Source organism: Gambusia affinis, linkage group LG11 (genome assembly GCF_019740435.1).
Source record: "Gambusia affinis linkage group LG11, SWU_Gaff_1.0, whole genome shotgun sequence".
NCBI lineage: Eukaryota > Metazoa > Chordata > Actinopteri > Cyprinodontiformes > Poeciliidae > Gambusia > Gambusia affinis.
The window spans coordinates 12,945,217-12,960,371 of record NC_057878.1 but is presented as its reverse complement, the minus strand read 5'-3'; the positions used below and the strand labels follow the sequence as shown (position 1 = coordinate 12,960,371).

At 37.7% G+C, this 15,155-nt stretch overlaps 1 protein-coding gene across 1 annotated transcript; it reads left to right on the top strand.

The window, feature by feature from the left end:
• The first annotated feature begins 253 nt into the window (after positions 1-253).
• LOC122839432 (leucine-rich repeat-containing protein 58-like) lies at positions 254-8,669 on the top strand. The gene is made up of 4 exons (XM_044130985.1): positions 254-963; positions 6,094-6,222; positions 6,333-6,610; positions 7,227-8,669. The coding sequence occupies exons 1-4, from the start codon at positions 491-493 to the stop codon at positions 7,418-7,420; spliced, it is 1,074 nt and encodes a 357-aa protein (XP_043986920.1). The 5' UTR covers positions 254-490; the 3' UTR covers positions 7,421-8,669.
• The last annotated feature ends 6,486 nt before the right edge of the window (positions 8,670-15,155 follow it).

Sequence of the window (15,155 nt, the reverse complement as noted above, 5' to 3'; positions counted from 1 at the left end):
AAGAGTTGCATAATGACTGTAGGGTTTGCCCCCCAGGCATGATGGATCATCAACCAGCATTATTCCACTGTTGCAACGCCTAAAAACCTCTCCGCAGTTGTAACACACCTTGGCGTGATTTTGCGTAGCTGTGATTAATCAAAATTGAGCAGTAAATCTGGTAAACTTCTAAAACTACTTTACTTTTACGATGTGACAGCCAAGAATAGTAACCAACCAGCGCTTTAGTGGGTGGGATTTATGTCAGTAATCAACCAATCGTAAAACGTGAAAGTAAAACCTCAGTGAATGAAAGGCAGTATAGTAGCAGGGTTGCTTTGAGAGTAGTTAAATGTTGGCTACAGAAGCTAGTTGTGTTAAACGAGTAGCCCATCTCTAGTCAGGGATGTCTTTTTCGTTTTTTAAAGTAGAAAACTTTAGGAGCTAACTCCAGTTTTGAGGGAAGAGTTCAGGAAGAAGCGCGCACGGTGAAAATAAGAAAATAACCAAAATGGAGAGACAAGAAGGAGCAGCAGCAGCAGCAACAACAGCAACGAGAGACTGTGTGCTTGACTTTTCACGTCTGAGTTTAAATACTTTAAACGTTAACAATGTCAGCGAGGATAGACAGAGGGACACTAGGCAGCTCTTCCTAAACTACAACCGACTATCCTCGCTGCCCTCGTCGGTCAGCCTATTCTACAACCTGGAGTTTTTGGACATTAGCAACAACGGGCTGACGGCCATCTGTGAGGGCATCACCAGACTCACCAAGCTTAAAACCCTCCTAGCCAAGAACAACCGCCTGGACGAGTTCTCTCTGCCCAAGGAGTTCGGCTCTCTGCAGCTGGAAGTGTTGAACTTTAGTGGGAACCGCTTCCAGGAGATCCCCCTCCAGTGTACCAAACTGTTGCGCCTGCAGTCGCTTTCTATCGGCGGAAATAGGCTGAAAAGTATTCCTGCAGAGATAGAATATTTAACCAGGTAGGTAACGACGCCGGTCAGTCAACCAAAGGAGACAGCTGTAACATTTTTGTTTGCTTTACAAGGTACTAGTTTATGTAAGCTTTTTTTTGTTTGTTTTTTTTTTTGTTTTTTTTTTGTAAATTCAGTCGATCATATGGCAGTATCGGCGTACTGCAGCCTATATTTGAGCTGTTCATACTCTGGTTTCTTCACAAAAGGCAGAGAATCAGTTTAAGTCAGATTAATTTGCAACAGAACTGCAGAGCGAATGTGCTGTTGCTATGGTGACCATATTCTAAAGGCCTGTTGCACTGATTTACGTGCTGGCAAGAAATCCTTTTGTTTTATATGCAAAAAGTTCAAATGAACTTTTTAAAGTCGTGCTGTTAAAAGTAAAGCCTATCTCAGCCCTGTAAAATTGTGTATGTACCATACACAACACTACAAGGCAACATTTTACACCTCTATATAAAAATGCAGATAATAAGGAGACTCTTATTATAATGGTTTTTAATAATCTAGCTTTGAAACCCAATGCTGCTTTGAAACTAGCAAAACTGCAATATATTTGAATGCTTTTCTGGAAAGAAAGGGATTGTAGAAGCTTTTTTCTCTAACACTAACATCTGGTGTTTAGCTAAATAAATATAAAGGACTATAACACAAAAGAAGCAGTTTTCGTACTGCACATCATTGTGTTATTACAGCAGCATTGTGCTATCAAAAGATAGTCTTTAAAAAGACTGTCAAGACCAATCGCCAACACTTAAAAAGATGGTAGGCTGATGAATTTGGTTAACCTCTAAGATTCTACTGGCTTCCTTTTGGGTTTTTTTTAACTCCTGCAAACACTCTGCTGGTGGGATGGGTTCTCGCTAAGGGAGAAGAGGTCCCATTCATGCATGGTACAATTGCCTGTGTTGGGGTCGCAGAGTTTAGCCAGCTCCCCAACTCTGTTGATTTACATCAGCCATTGGTTCTGTTGAAAGAACTCGCTCCTTCACGGTCAAAATATCTTCATCAGAACTTTCTTTAAGTCAGATTTTAGAGACAGGTAGACAGGTGGCGGAAATGTCAGATCAGTTTAGATCTGATCTCTAAACAGTAAACTACTGTGAAAGTCAACTAATTACAACCAGGATTGGTAATTTAACATAAGTAATTTAAGTGGAAACACTTTACCATTTGAGATTTTTTTTTTTCTTCAAGTAAATATGTTGACTGCACAGAGGAACATTTTGAACTATTCACTCATCTATCATATGCTATGTTTTGGTACGCAAAAGTAGTTGAATGTGTCTCGCTGAGGTTTCTTTTTTTTTTTCACAGTCTGCATTATGTCAAAGTTGCTGTTTGCTGCATATGCTTTGAGTCATCAGTTACAAGCTGTCATTTAAAGTGTTGTAAACCCACTTTCCTCACACTGGGCCTGGTGGTTCACAAGTTGGTTAGACCTACTTTGTCTGGTGCCATCAACTGATAGTAGTCACACTGTTATCAGTGAATGCAACATTGCATATTGCAGAGACAGTTTTTGATATGACCTGCACTGGCAGATGCCCAGGGCGGCACTAGAAGATGGAGTGAATGAGCCCCATATTTGAAATAAGTTAATGAATTATATATATATATATATATATATATATATATATATATATAAACCTGAAGAAATTGAGACAAAATATAAAATTTTGGAATTACATTTTTAAAGACCTGGAATAGGTTTTGTACCTCTGCAAATTATAATCTATTAATCTTAATGTGACAGTTACAGTTGAAAATTACAATTATCTTCGCCTTCTCTTAGGTGAATTTTTGACGGGGTAGTTCGATGATGTTCCAGTTCGCGATGACTGGTAACATCTGCTATTTTACTTGCATCTCCGGAAGCAATATTGTTCATCATGTTTGTTGAGTTTTTAAATAAGTCCTTTTTAGTTTTACGAGAAGTTAAAATGGCGTGGCTCTTGTTCCAGTCATCTTCCCTTTGACTCAGAAGGTTCAGAATGTGGTGTGTGACCCCAGAATGTGTTTGCCATAACCCGGGGTCTGCAGCATTTATAGCCATTTTTGTGCTTGCCTAAGTAATTAAAACTTTAGATCTTCAAATGTGACAGTTATTTAAAAAATAAAAAAAATTATTTTAATATCTACTAGAGGATATTAAAATATCCTCTAGTAGAGGATATTTTTTAAGAAGCCTCAATTTAATTTCTATTAAGTTTTGACATTAAAAAGTGAGATATTATTTGTGGAAAATTGTGTTTTAAAAAGCAAAATATATGCAACCTATGGTCTAAAGATCCACAGGCTGCATAACCTTACTATAAACTGTCCTGGTGCTGAAGCTATGCAGGCCTGAGTTCATGTTTTGTGTTCCTCAGTTTGGTTTTGGCGTTGGTTAGTCTAGATTATCCATGTCTGCATCCTGATGCAGTAATTATAGGTTTCATATTCCACTTGTAAGCCTGATGATTGACTGATACATTCAGGATTAGTGTAGATGCCAGCAACCTACCTGGCATCTCAAATGTAAAAGTCATTTATAGTACGGAGGAGAGAGGGGGACAACATTAATTAATAGCAGAAAATGTAAAAAAAAAAACAACAACAAAAAAAAACAGAAAAACTGATTAAAGTACAACAAAAGCTTATTTGTAAATCACAATTTTACATAGAAGAAAAACTGGTGGCCAGAACAACAAGGATTCCCCAAAACATTTGAAGCTTTGCCTTGTGATGGACTGGCGACCCGTCCAGGGTGTACCCAGCCTCTCGCCCAATGACCACTGGAGATGGGCGCCAGTGACCCTGTGAAGATTAGTGGGTGTAGATGATTGATGGATTTTATGCTTGATTTTTTTTTATGTCAGTCGGTCAGGAGATGGTTTCTATCTTATCCTGGGTTGATTTAACAAAATGTCAGAGTGACCCAACACAGAACAAAGATTACACCTCCAAACTATTTTATCAGACACGTGGAGGATAAAGAGTCAGCCTCTAATCTAAGCCATGCCATTGTCTTCAAGATACAATAGGTGTGTTGGTCTGTATAAACATTTTATACCTCTGACACTGTGGTGTTCGCCCTTATTTAACTTCCCAGTTACATGAGGCCACTTTCAGCTCTTAAGGCTGACCTTACTTCTCAAATGGACTGAAGTAGGGTACTGCTAAAGCTAGCTATATAGCCAACTGGCTAAATTTTTTTATTCACACAAAACTGCAATTGTTGGCTAATTAGAATCTATTAGCCAACAATTACTGCACTCCAACCATCATTTGCATTATGAATATTGCATATACTGTTATTGTGATGGTGAAATATGTGATTTATTGTACATCCTTAATCCAGTTTTTGGAACTCTTTTAACATGTCGTTACAAAATAAAATTTCAGAGAACAGTCAATTTTAAAACTAAGACAAACGATCAGAGTTAACACAAAGTGCTATTAGCATTAACTGTAAACATTAATCTGTCTCAGGAGGATGTGGACCTTTGCTTTAACGCTGACATTTTGAGCTTGTTCTATTAGAGGTGAAAGCTAAATAACTATCAACTGTCAGATTTCTCTGACTTAACTTATGCTTAAACACCTCATTGGAACAAAAATCAGCTAAATTTGAGCGCTTTTCTTGATGTAGCAGCTCTGTAAAAACATCAGATTTTTGAAAATCCTTTTTGTTACCAGCTGGCCAGTCTCTAGTTGAGACCAATCTTCTCCAAATCAGAAAAATATGGCTGAGTTGTCTGTTGTATGTGGTATTAGAAGCAAACTTGCAAAGAAAACTACAGCAGGGTTCCTTCAGCCTTTGCTTTTAGTGCAGGACACTTTTTTGAAAGCAGTTTCAAAATGCTGCAGAGGAGACATTTATGTATGAAATATAGCTTTCTTTGTAATTATGTGTGAAAACCAATAGTTACACATTTTGAAGTAGTTGCAGAGGGTCTGTATGGATTATTGATGAAATTCCTATCTCTGTAGGAAAAATTGTTTTCTGCTATAAAGGTGTTTTTAGCTTCTGAAGGTTTTCAAGCAGGATGTTGTTGTCCCAAGTTAAACTGCATCAAATCCAACTGGTTTTCGAACTTAATGGGACATTTCATTTCTGTGCATTGATTTGGGCAGCAAGCGGACCCTGAATATTTCCTTTCCCGTCACAGGAGTGGGGTTTTTTGCTGCTCTGCCACCAGGACAGCATAATGGCCTCCTCACTAGCACATGCTGTGTCATCAGTTTCAGCAGGCAGATGGTCTGGCCATTTACTTTTGCTGACTAGTCATCCATAGTTCTCGCCATGTTTCTCCTAATTACACCCCCTTGTATTCTATGCTTCCAATAACTTACCAAATCATGTCATATTTAACACAAACGGACAGTTATTACAGCTGTATGCAGACATGGTAGTGCCAGGTTTAATTTGTGGTCAGGAGCACAAAAGTCAAGATTACTAATGATAGCAAAACAACATCCAGAAAGCTGAATGCAGTTCTTACTATGCTGTAAATGTGTGTACTCCTGGCTGATTTGAGAGCAGTTTGGGAAAGATGGTGTATAGATAACAAAAAAAAGAAAAGACAATTAACCTTATTGCAAATAAAGTAAAAACAGATCTACTATACGTCTGCTGATATTACCCCACATAATAATGAATGAGTTGTGATGTTGAAATTTTTTTCTCTTTCTGCAACTTCATATCTTTTATCTTTCTAACTTTATTTAGAAAGCAAACAGCCTGGCTTTCAGGCAAACACATAAAAATGAGACATCATCCATGAATATCCTTGAAAGATAGATTCATGCATGTTTGGCTCCCCCTTGTGGATTGTTAATGCCGGTTAAATTTAACCCCAACTTGACTTTTAATGGTAAACATTTTTTATTCCAAGCTTGTTACCAAAACAAACTGATGATGGGCATCTTAAAAATAAGCTGACTGATAAAACCTACCTTCCACATTTCTCTTTTTAAAACGATGAAGATATTTTTGTCTGAGTTTGATTATTTTGTACTTTTAAAAGCTGAAGATGACGATCTAAAGAACTGTTGCTCTGAGTTGGACGCCATAAATGAGTGTGTTAAGACAAAAAAAATTGTTTTCTCCCTTCAGTACTAAGTGCTCTGTTATTCATGTATCGTTTTTAGTTTGGAGATGTTGTATTTGGGAGGAAACCTCATCTCAGACATTCCTCCTGAACTGGCACACCTGCCCTACCTCACCTGCCTGGTGCTATGTGACAACCGCATCCAAAGTGTCCCTCCGCAGCTCGCCAGGTATTACCAGCAGATCTTAACAGAAGCAGAAATACTTTATCTGATATATATACACCTGTTCCAGTGGTTAAATTTGCAATTAAAATTTCATGCCGCCTTTGGTTTTCCAGGCTCCACTCTCTACGATCTTTAAGTCTCCACAACAACCTGCTCACCTACCTGCCTAGAGAGATCCTCAGCCTGGTGCACCTGCAGGAGCTCAGTCTTAGAGGCAACCCCCTTGTGGTGCGCTTTGTCAAAGAGATGATTTATGACCCTCCCTCCCTTCTAGAGCTAGCAGGACGTACCATTAAAAGCAGAAATATTCCCTATTCACCATATGACATGCCTTCCAACCTGGTGCGCTACTTGGACCTTGCCAGCAAGTGCCCCAATCCCAAATGTGCTGGTATGATGATGCTTTTAATATTTTGTATCGGAATCAGAAAAGTATTTGTTTTTCCAAACATTTCCCTCTTCCATTTTCTAAAGAGCAACAATCTAATAATGGTTAATACATTTAGTACTACAAATCTCTACTTTTTTAATTACCATTTTTAATTTGCCTAAACAGAAGTTACAATTCTATTCATCAGTAGTTTGAACTTGGACTCACTGAATGCTCACTAAATTCAAAAATGTCACAGACAGCTTTCACAGATTTGGACTCGTATCTTTAAATTGAGGTTGAACTGAACCTGGGATTCTTGAACTGTATCTAAAATGCCAAAGGAAGCATTTAAACTGCTTTTCTATGGACTTTTGCAAGCAATGTACACATTTTTATGAACAAATCCTGAGAAGTTATTGAAGCCAATTTCAGCATCAGTTTGTTTTATGATTTCTGGTGCTTACAGATGAGACGCAACAACAATTCCAACAGATGAACATTGTGTACTCAATGTTAACTTAAAACCTGCAGAAAAAAACATTATCTCTAAAAACTAAAGGCAGAACTGCAGAGCGATGATGCACTATGTACTCTAGAGTGTCGTATATTTGACTTTGTTGTTGTCTCTCCCCAGGTGTTTACTTTGATTCATGCGTGCGACAGATCAAATTCGTTGACTTCTGTGGAAAGTACCGGCTGCCCCTCATGCACTACCTGTGCTCCCCGGAGTGCACGTCTCCCTGCTGCTCCAACCCTCAGAGCGACGCAGAGTCTGAGGAGGAGAACAGCGTCCCTGCGGACCGCCTCCAAAGGGTCCTGCTGGGATAATCCCACACTGAGAATACTAAAGGAAACGCAGAGCTTGCCTCAAACTTTGCCTCACATACATCCATCAACCCTCTCCACACACACACACACAGTAAAGATTTTACGTTCAGCTGCTTATACGCACAGGATATTAGAGAGTCATTTCTGAGACTGGGAATGTACAAGTTTCAATTTTTGCATTTAGTCTGTTTCATCTCACCAGATCAATATTTGACTAAAAGAAGGGTTTGGGCTCCGGGTCCCAACCTCATGAAGCTATTTCCCTGTGTTTGAACACAGGGGGGCGCTAACATTTCTCTTTGGACTATAAAGACTGAAGGACTGAATTTGTTGCAACACTTTTTAGCAAATATGTCACAATTTTTATTTGAAGAATGGTTCTGAATCTTTTCTTGTAGTAGCTGCAGTTGATCTCCATTTCTCTGACTAAATGATCAACATGTGCGGTCAGGAAGTATTTGCCAAGTTCTGGCACTAAAATATGGAAGATGACCTTTATAAACCTAATGGTGTCCTACCTGTTATTAAGCTCCGTAGCAATTATTTTTTAGCAATGCGATCTTTTCACACACCATGTTTTGGAAGCACAGGGGCTTGGTGTTATTATATTAACACAGTCGTACAGTAGAGTGCTTTTGCAGGCTTACTTACAGGAAGTGGACGTGGGGTGGACCAGGGAAAACTATGTGAGCACGGAAACAATAGCTATTGAAGAGCTTCAGCCTTCAGGTGGGTTCAGGGCGGTTGGCTTTCTCTTGTTCGACACATTCAGACACATCTCATTGTTTTTGTTTTATGTCAGATGATGGTCTTCTGTTTACAATTTTGTTCTAAAAGCTTTGTGTTGAGAAATATTTTTATCTCACACACTTTCTTTTTTTTTTTATTCTTTTTTTTAAACAAAAACAAAACAAAAAAAAACAAACAGAAGAACTCTGTTACAACCGCACCAACATTTTAATACTGTGCCTTATTAAAGCTAATTTCTAAGAAGTAATCCGAGATATAAAAGCTGTGACTACATATTCACCCTAAAATGTGATGGACCTAATATTAAGAGGTATTATAAACGTGAATTAACCAGTGGAAAACATTTCATAACAAAATGGGCTTTTATAAAAGCATTGTGTAATGTCAAAATATTATAATTTAAATGTCCTTCAGAATCTATTGACCTGTAGAGTGTATGTGGGTTTACTCCTAACATGATGTAAGTGAACAGAAAGGAATAAAACAATTTTTTGCCTTATGTTGCTAATGGCTTTTGATTCAGTCTGACTGTGATTATTTTTGATCTGCAGCCTGTGTAATGTGGAAAATATGTTAAATTTGCAGTTTCAAGATTATAATTAATCAGATTTATGTTCTTGTTTCTGTATATGATTAATTGTTTGTTTTCAAACATCACATACTTTCTCAAAATCTATCCAGCTTTTTATTTTGGACTACTTTCATTATCTCATATTCATATACAGCACATTGTGTGTTGTTTTCTTAAAAGAATTTAGGAAAATGTACTTGTAAGATTATGATGTGAAAGGTTTCAGGGCTTCAAAACTACCAACCAATTAATGCAACCCAATCTTGGTGTAACGCTTTACGATTGTGATAAAATGTAGTACAAAATTCATTCTTAATATTCAGAATCTTAAAAATCACTTTCTAATGTTTAAACTGTTTGGATTTGCAAAAAAAATAAAAAATATTTATTGCATTAAACATGAAAAATTAACTTTGTTTTGAGCAAGTTAAAAGATATAAACAAAGTTTTCAACTTGAAGAAAAGGTTATGGTCACCCTGCCTCTTAGTCACTGGTCCCACTCCATTCAACTGGACTAACCAGTCTGAGGAAAGTTGGCTTCATTTCTCTCTTTCAGCCTTGAGGATTTTTTTGTATGAAAAAAAAACCAACCTAGATCCTGAGTTTAGGATCTAGGTTTTGACTAGGCCAGGAACTTTGCATTTCTTAGTTTCCATTATGCCATGCTTTCATTCTGTCACACTGTGGGGTCCAGTTCTGCCTCAGCTTAATTTTATTTACCGATGGTTTCACATCCCCAAACCACCATACTTCCACCTTTGTGCTTCACAGAAAGTCTTAGGTTCCTTATCTTTAATGGAGTATTTGGTTTAAACCAAACGTGTTCTGTTTAGTATCCAAAGTTTTAATTTTAGACTAATCTGCGCTTTTACCAGATTAGATCCCACAGCATCCCCATGTTTCGCATTGGGGATGGCTTGTGAGAAACGATAAAAAGGTGTTCTTATTGTCTTCTTCTACCAGTGGCTTTCTACTTACCATTTTTATAAATAAAGGAACTATCAAAATCTCTAGAGATGAAATGTCTTAAGATAACAAGATGAGTCTGGTTTCCTTCATTTAAAACAAATGATAATATACACCAACTTATCTTCAATAAAGGCCACACAATTCCTACCTGCTAATACCTGTCGGACAGTTTAGGTGAATGGCTATTTCTTTGCAAGTTATTATTTCTGTTTCAAATGACAGATTGAGAAATGCTCTGTAAGATGTACAAAGCTTGGGATATGATTGAAAAACCTCAACCTGCTTTGAACATCTTCACAACGTGATTGCTGACCTGCGTACATTGGTGCTGATGATGTTTGTCCGCTAATATTCTTTAGCATTAATATTCCTGGAGTTACTTCTGAAGGACATTGATTAACAGAATGTGAACCAATTTAAGGGATGTTAATAATCTTAAATGGTGTGTAAATAATGTTTTTGACTGACTTTGACAAGACAGAAAAACGAAAAACAAAGACCCAACAAGACCTGTGAGATGATTCACTCTTCAGTTGTCTGCCAGGTTTACACATGTCAGAACTAAGTGGTTTCTGACGGGAAAAATCTTAGTGTCTGAAAACTTGCTAAAGGTATTCGCTTAACATGAGTAACAACTAGTTTTGCATCCTTTTTTCACACTAATCTCCAGCCTGAATGGCAACGTCACCCGCCAACAGTAAAAGTCCTGCTGTCAACACAGTCGGATGTTTTAATGAAGCCTCCAAACTCCTCAGATTCTAGTTGGATGTACAGAAGCGAGCTCACTCTTCTCTTCAGACACACAAACTCTGGGATGTTTGTTTGATTTTGCATGAGCACCACATGTTGGCTCAAGTGATTTCATTTGTAAATGAAGTTCAGTCTCCAGTCTGACCTTTTTCATTAACCCAGAACTAGTAGACTCAAGAACACGCTTGTTCTACCTCACACAGTCCATTAATTCAAATTTCCTGCCAAGAACCAGAAACTCATTTGTTTCCTTTTCTCTGAGTGCTTTTTCCCTGATCTGTTCCTATATTCTGCTTTCATTTAATTTTCTTTTTATTTCAGTTTCCTTTTAGTTTTAATGGAAAAAATGCATAATGTTTGGAGCGTTCTACTTGTTTTCAATGGTCTTTAGTCAAAACACAGCTGGGTTCTTGTATTCTACTGTCAGATACCAAAGTAACATTCCCCACCATGGACATCACTGTGAACCCTTCTCTGTCCACCTGGCTTGGTTTGTATGTTAAACAAGAAGACGCTGCTACAAGTGCAACCTGACGTGAGTCAAGATGAAATACTATGGTGTGCAAACAAAGAGAGTCTTTTCACCTCTTGCCACTTAGTAAATTAAATAATATATTATCATCCACCTGGGAACCTGGAACTTATGGCGCTGTGGAAAATTATTTGCCCCTTTCCAGATTTGTTCTGTTTATGTTTTTGTTTTGGTTTTTTATACACTTGTGTATGAAATATAACGTTAGTAAATACAGAGGCTATATTTTGTATTGTTGAATTATAAATTTACTTTCATATTTATTTTTTACTTTAGTAATAAGCCACAACCATAAATGATTATTGCCAAATTTGAAAATTTAGGAAATGACTTAATTTGAACCTGTCTGGCAACATGAAGTAGGCTAAAAGATTTGAAAGAGTCGCACACCCCACCTCAATATAAAACAATTCAGGAACAAATGAGGAACAGAGATGATGATATCTCAGTCTGTGAAGAGTTGCAGAGCCTTTTCTACAAACGACAGAAAGAGCAGAAATGGAGAAAACGTAAAACAGAAGCGAATGACCTACAAAAATTACAACAAGACCTCTATGGTAACTCATCCAGGAGGTCACAGAGGATGACTTGAGGCACTGCAGATGGTATGTGCCTTAATATTCATAATTCAACAATATGTGAAATCCACTGCTGACCACAAAGAACATCTCTATCAGAAAATTCTGAAAGAGAATATTCAATCATCCAGTTCAATTGTTGAAGTGCCAAATCCAATTTGGAGGCTAACAGGTTATTAATTGAAATAACCTGTTAGCCAATGTGTCTGAATTCAAACAATTCTGCAAACAAGAGTGGGCCAAAATGCTTCCACAGTGACACAAAAGATTTAGAGTAATAAGCATGTAGTCGTTGTTCCCTAGTGTGGCACAGTCAGTTAATATGTTTAAGAGACCAATCATTTTGTTTTGGAAAGGTTTTTCAGTATTACATTAAATTGTCATTTGAAAACTTCATTTGTAATTAAGTCAGATTATGTTTATCTGATTTTATTTATTTGATAATTAGAAACTTATTAGATCAATCAGCTGTTTTCAAAAAGTGAAGAAATCTGTCAGTAGGCACGTAGATATTTACTGTACCTTTAAATATCAAGAATTTGGAAACTGCTTAATATTCGCTACATGCCTGGTAAGTGTGACCTGTCTTGACCTTGACGATACCAATACATACAGTATTTCAGGTGATCAGAGAGCTGCAGGGAAATTCTTTGATGTACTGATACTGTAATCCTCTTATCAGCCTAAGTCAGAGGCATACCAACTCTTATTAGCTCACTTAGTCAGTGTGCGTTGACATGCCTGCCAGACCTCACACATGACTAGCTTCAAATTCAAGCTCACTACAAAACGACAGCCACACACTGCAGACACCCTGACAACAATCAGGCCTTGTCCTTAAAGTTATTCTGCTAATCCTTTAGGGAGAAACTCTACACCCCAAACTGGGAGGAGGAGGTGGAGTATGGGGTGAAACAGCAACCAGGAAAAAAGACACAGTTTAATATGTCTATTCTTGTCTATATGTGGAGCATTTATGTCGCTGTTTTGGTGTACACCTTCATTTTGCCTGTAAAAGAGCTTTAACAGAGATAGACAATAACGACAGTATTTATAATATATAGACATTTTATTTATTTATTTATTTTTATTTTTTGCAGTGATTAATAATGAAGATAGTCTACACTTTAGAAAAGTAGAGCATTTGATCATTTTCCCAATACAGCGGTGCTGTTCACTGATTGTGGGGCTTTTACTGGGACTGTGTGCTTTAGTTAGGTTACACCAAGATCGAGTTTTCCTAAAGGCTACTGGTAAGCATGGGGGAGGATCTGTCATGCTTGTTAACCTTTTCTTTCAAGGGGCGACAAGAGGAATACTATAAGCACAGCAAGGCTGGTAATAGGGAAGTATGTCATGAGTTAACACTAAGAGTTGCAATACATGTAGCTCAGGTGGTTTTTCCTGTGTGTGCTATTTTTGGACACTGAAGTTAAAAGTTGGATGTTTTTCTGGCATAAAGTGATTTTTAATTTAATTAATGAGGGCTGATGAAGTGAGTGTAAGAGGGATAATTTTACATACACAGGCTCTGTTTACAATGTGCAAACTTAGATGTTGATGATGAAGGTGAAATTTATAGCACTGATGCCTTGCAGCAAGAAAGTCCAGGGTTCAAATCCCAGTCTGCGATCTATCTGCGTCTGCTATCTCATTAAACTCTTATAATAGCAAATTTATCTCACTATTACTGATTTCATTACATTATTTTAGTTTCAACCGGATGCATCATCGAGCGATTTAAATTTGAGTAACATTTAACAATAAAATACTACCCATAGTAATAACCAGAAATATTTGCAAATATGCAAAAATACTTAAAGATGCTCAACAAATACAAAGAAAAAAAATGGTCAATGTAAATAACATGATGCAGATTGAGGGAGCCGCAGTATCTGTACACACAAGGTAAACAAAAACAGCCTTTAGAGAATTGCTGACAGGAAACTATTTAGAAACCATTTCTGGGTAAATCTAGAGGATCTGGTGTTTATGTTCTCTCCTGGGTGCCCCATTTTTATGTTCCTCCTCTTCCAGCTCTGACACTGTGCCACATGAAGAAATGAACATGAGCATCGTATTAACTGCAACATTAAGTCTTCATCAGAGAAAAGAAATTAAAATGTGTTCTGCAACTGTTAGACGTGTCCCTGATCCAACATAACCCAATCAAATGGCAGGATTATGCAGACTCAGACTCCCGCTAAATACCTGATTATTTGACTCAGGTGTGCTGAAGAAGAGACAGCTCTAAATGTTGCAGGACACCAGCCCTTAAGGGCTGGAGTTTCAAAGCAATTAATGTGAAAATTTAGCAAAATTGCTTTGTTATCAAGTAACCATCCAAATCTGCTGAGTCAGTCTGCAAATCCAAATTAGCATCACTGAAAACAAAAGCAATGTTGTATAACAATAGTCAATTTTAAGCATTTTTAAAAAATTTATTTAATGCAGCTTGCAAGATTTTACAATGTAAAATGTTCATACAGCACTTTTCTTGTCACACTGACCACACAAAGTGGTCAGTAGAGCCACATTTACCTACACACCTGTATGGAGATAATAAGACAACGTGAGGTTAATGCCTTACTTAGGAGTACATACTATAATAAATGTTCCCAACAGGTGTGTAAAGGACTTCTGGACTTTTGGAACAAAAACTCATATGTCTAACCAAACATCTATCATCTGAATTACTGTCTATTCCTTGGATCTAAATGGTTCTCCAAATCAAAAGTTTATAAAATACACTTCCATCCCATTATCTTGCCATTTTTGTATCAGGATCTGCAAGACTGCTTTTCAATTATGTAAAATAACTTTTGCAAACACTGATATAAGTTAATGATGTGCAATGAAAAACAACCTGCTCGCTTGGAAGCTTTAATTTAAGTGTTGCTACATAAGACCCACAGCAACACTGAAGAAAGAACTGCTTTGTTCCAGGGAAGGATTGTTTTTTCTGTGCAGGGTGGACAAACCTGGGCATGCCAGAAAAACAACCAATGTTGAACTAAAAGGGTTCAGTGATGTCTCACGACATGTACAGAACAATGCCCTTATCCACCCACACAAAGTCAAACACCACAGCGAGGTGGGACTCACTGGCACTGTGGTCGGGTGGTAAACTACAACTGCAGATGCTTCCATGCCAGGAAGCAGAGGCGCAGCCCACCAGGAGTGGCCCAACAGGAAACAGCATGTGATGAGCCTCAGAGCTTTGTTGCATATTTTTGTTAGGTTTACCTCCAACTGACACGTGTGCACAACCCAGTTGTCCAGTGAAACAAGAGGCTGTTATTGACACCTCTATTTGGTAATTATAAAGTCTAAATGTTTGATTGATCTCTGGTAACCTCAGTAGAGCTACATGTGTCCTGTTTCATCCTCCTCGCGCAGCTTCTGTGTTTTGACTTGTGCCGTCTGAGTAGCAGCTCCTTGTCCTTAGTTAAAATATTTAAGACCCCAGTAATCTGAGTAAAACTGCTGTCCGCCTCCTGCTGCTGTCATCTAACTGAACCTGATCGTAAATGAAACCTGAGAATGATAGCCAAGCTTAGCGTGTAACAGAGCTGAGATGCAGG

Coding starts and splice junctions, on each gene's coding strand:
- LOC122839432 (XM_044130985.1), top strand. CDS start 491: ATGGAGAGACAAGAAGGAGCAGCAGCAGCAGCAACAACAGCAACGAGA. Junction 964..6,093: donor GAGATAGAATATTTAACCAG/GTAGGTAACGAC, acceptor TATCGTTTTTAG/TTTGGAGATGTTGTATTTGG. Junction 6,611..7,226: donor CCCCAATCCCAAATGTGCTG/GTATGATGATGC, acceptor GTCTCTCCCCAG/GTGTTTACTTTGATTCATGC.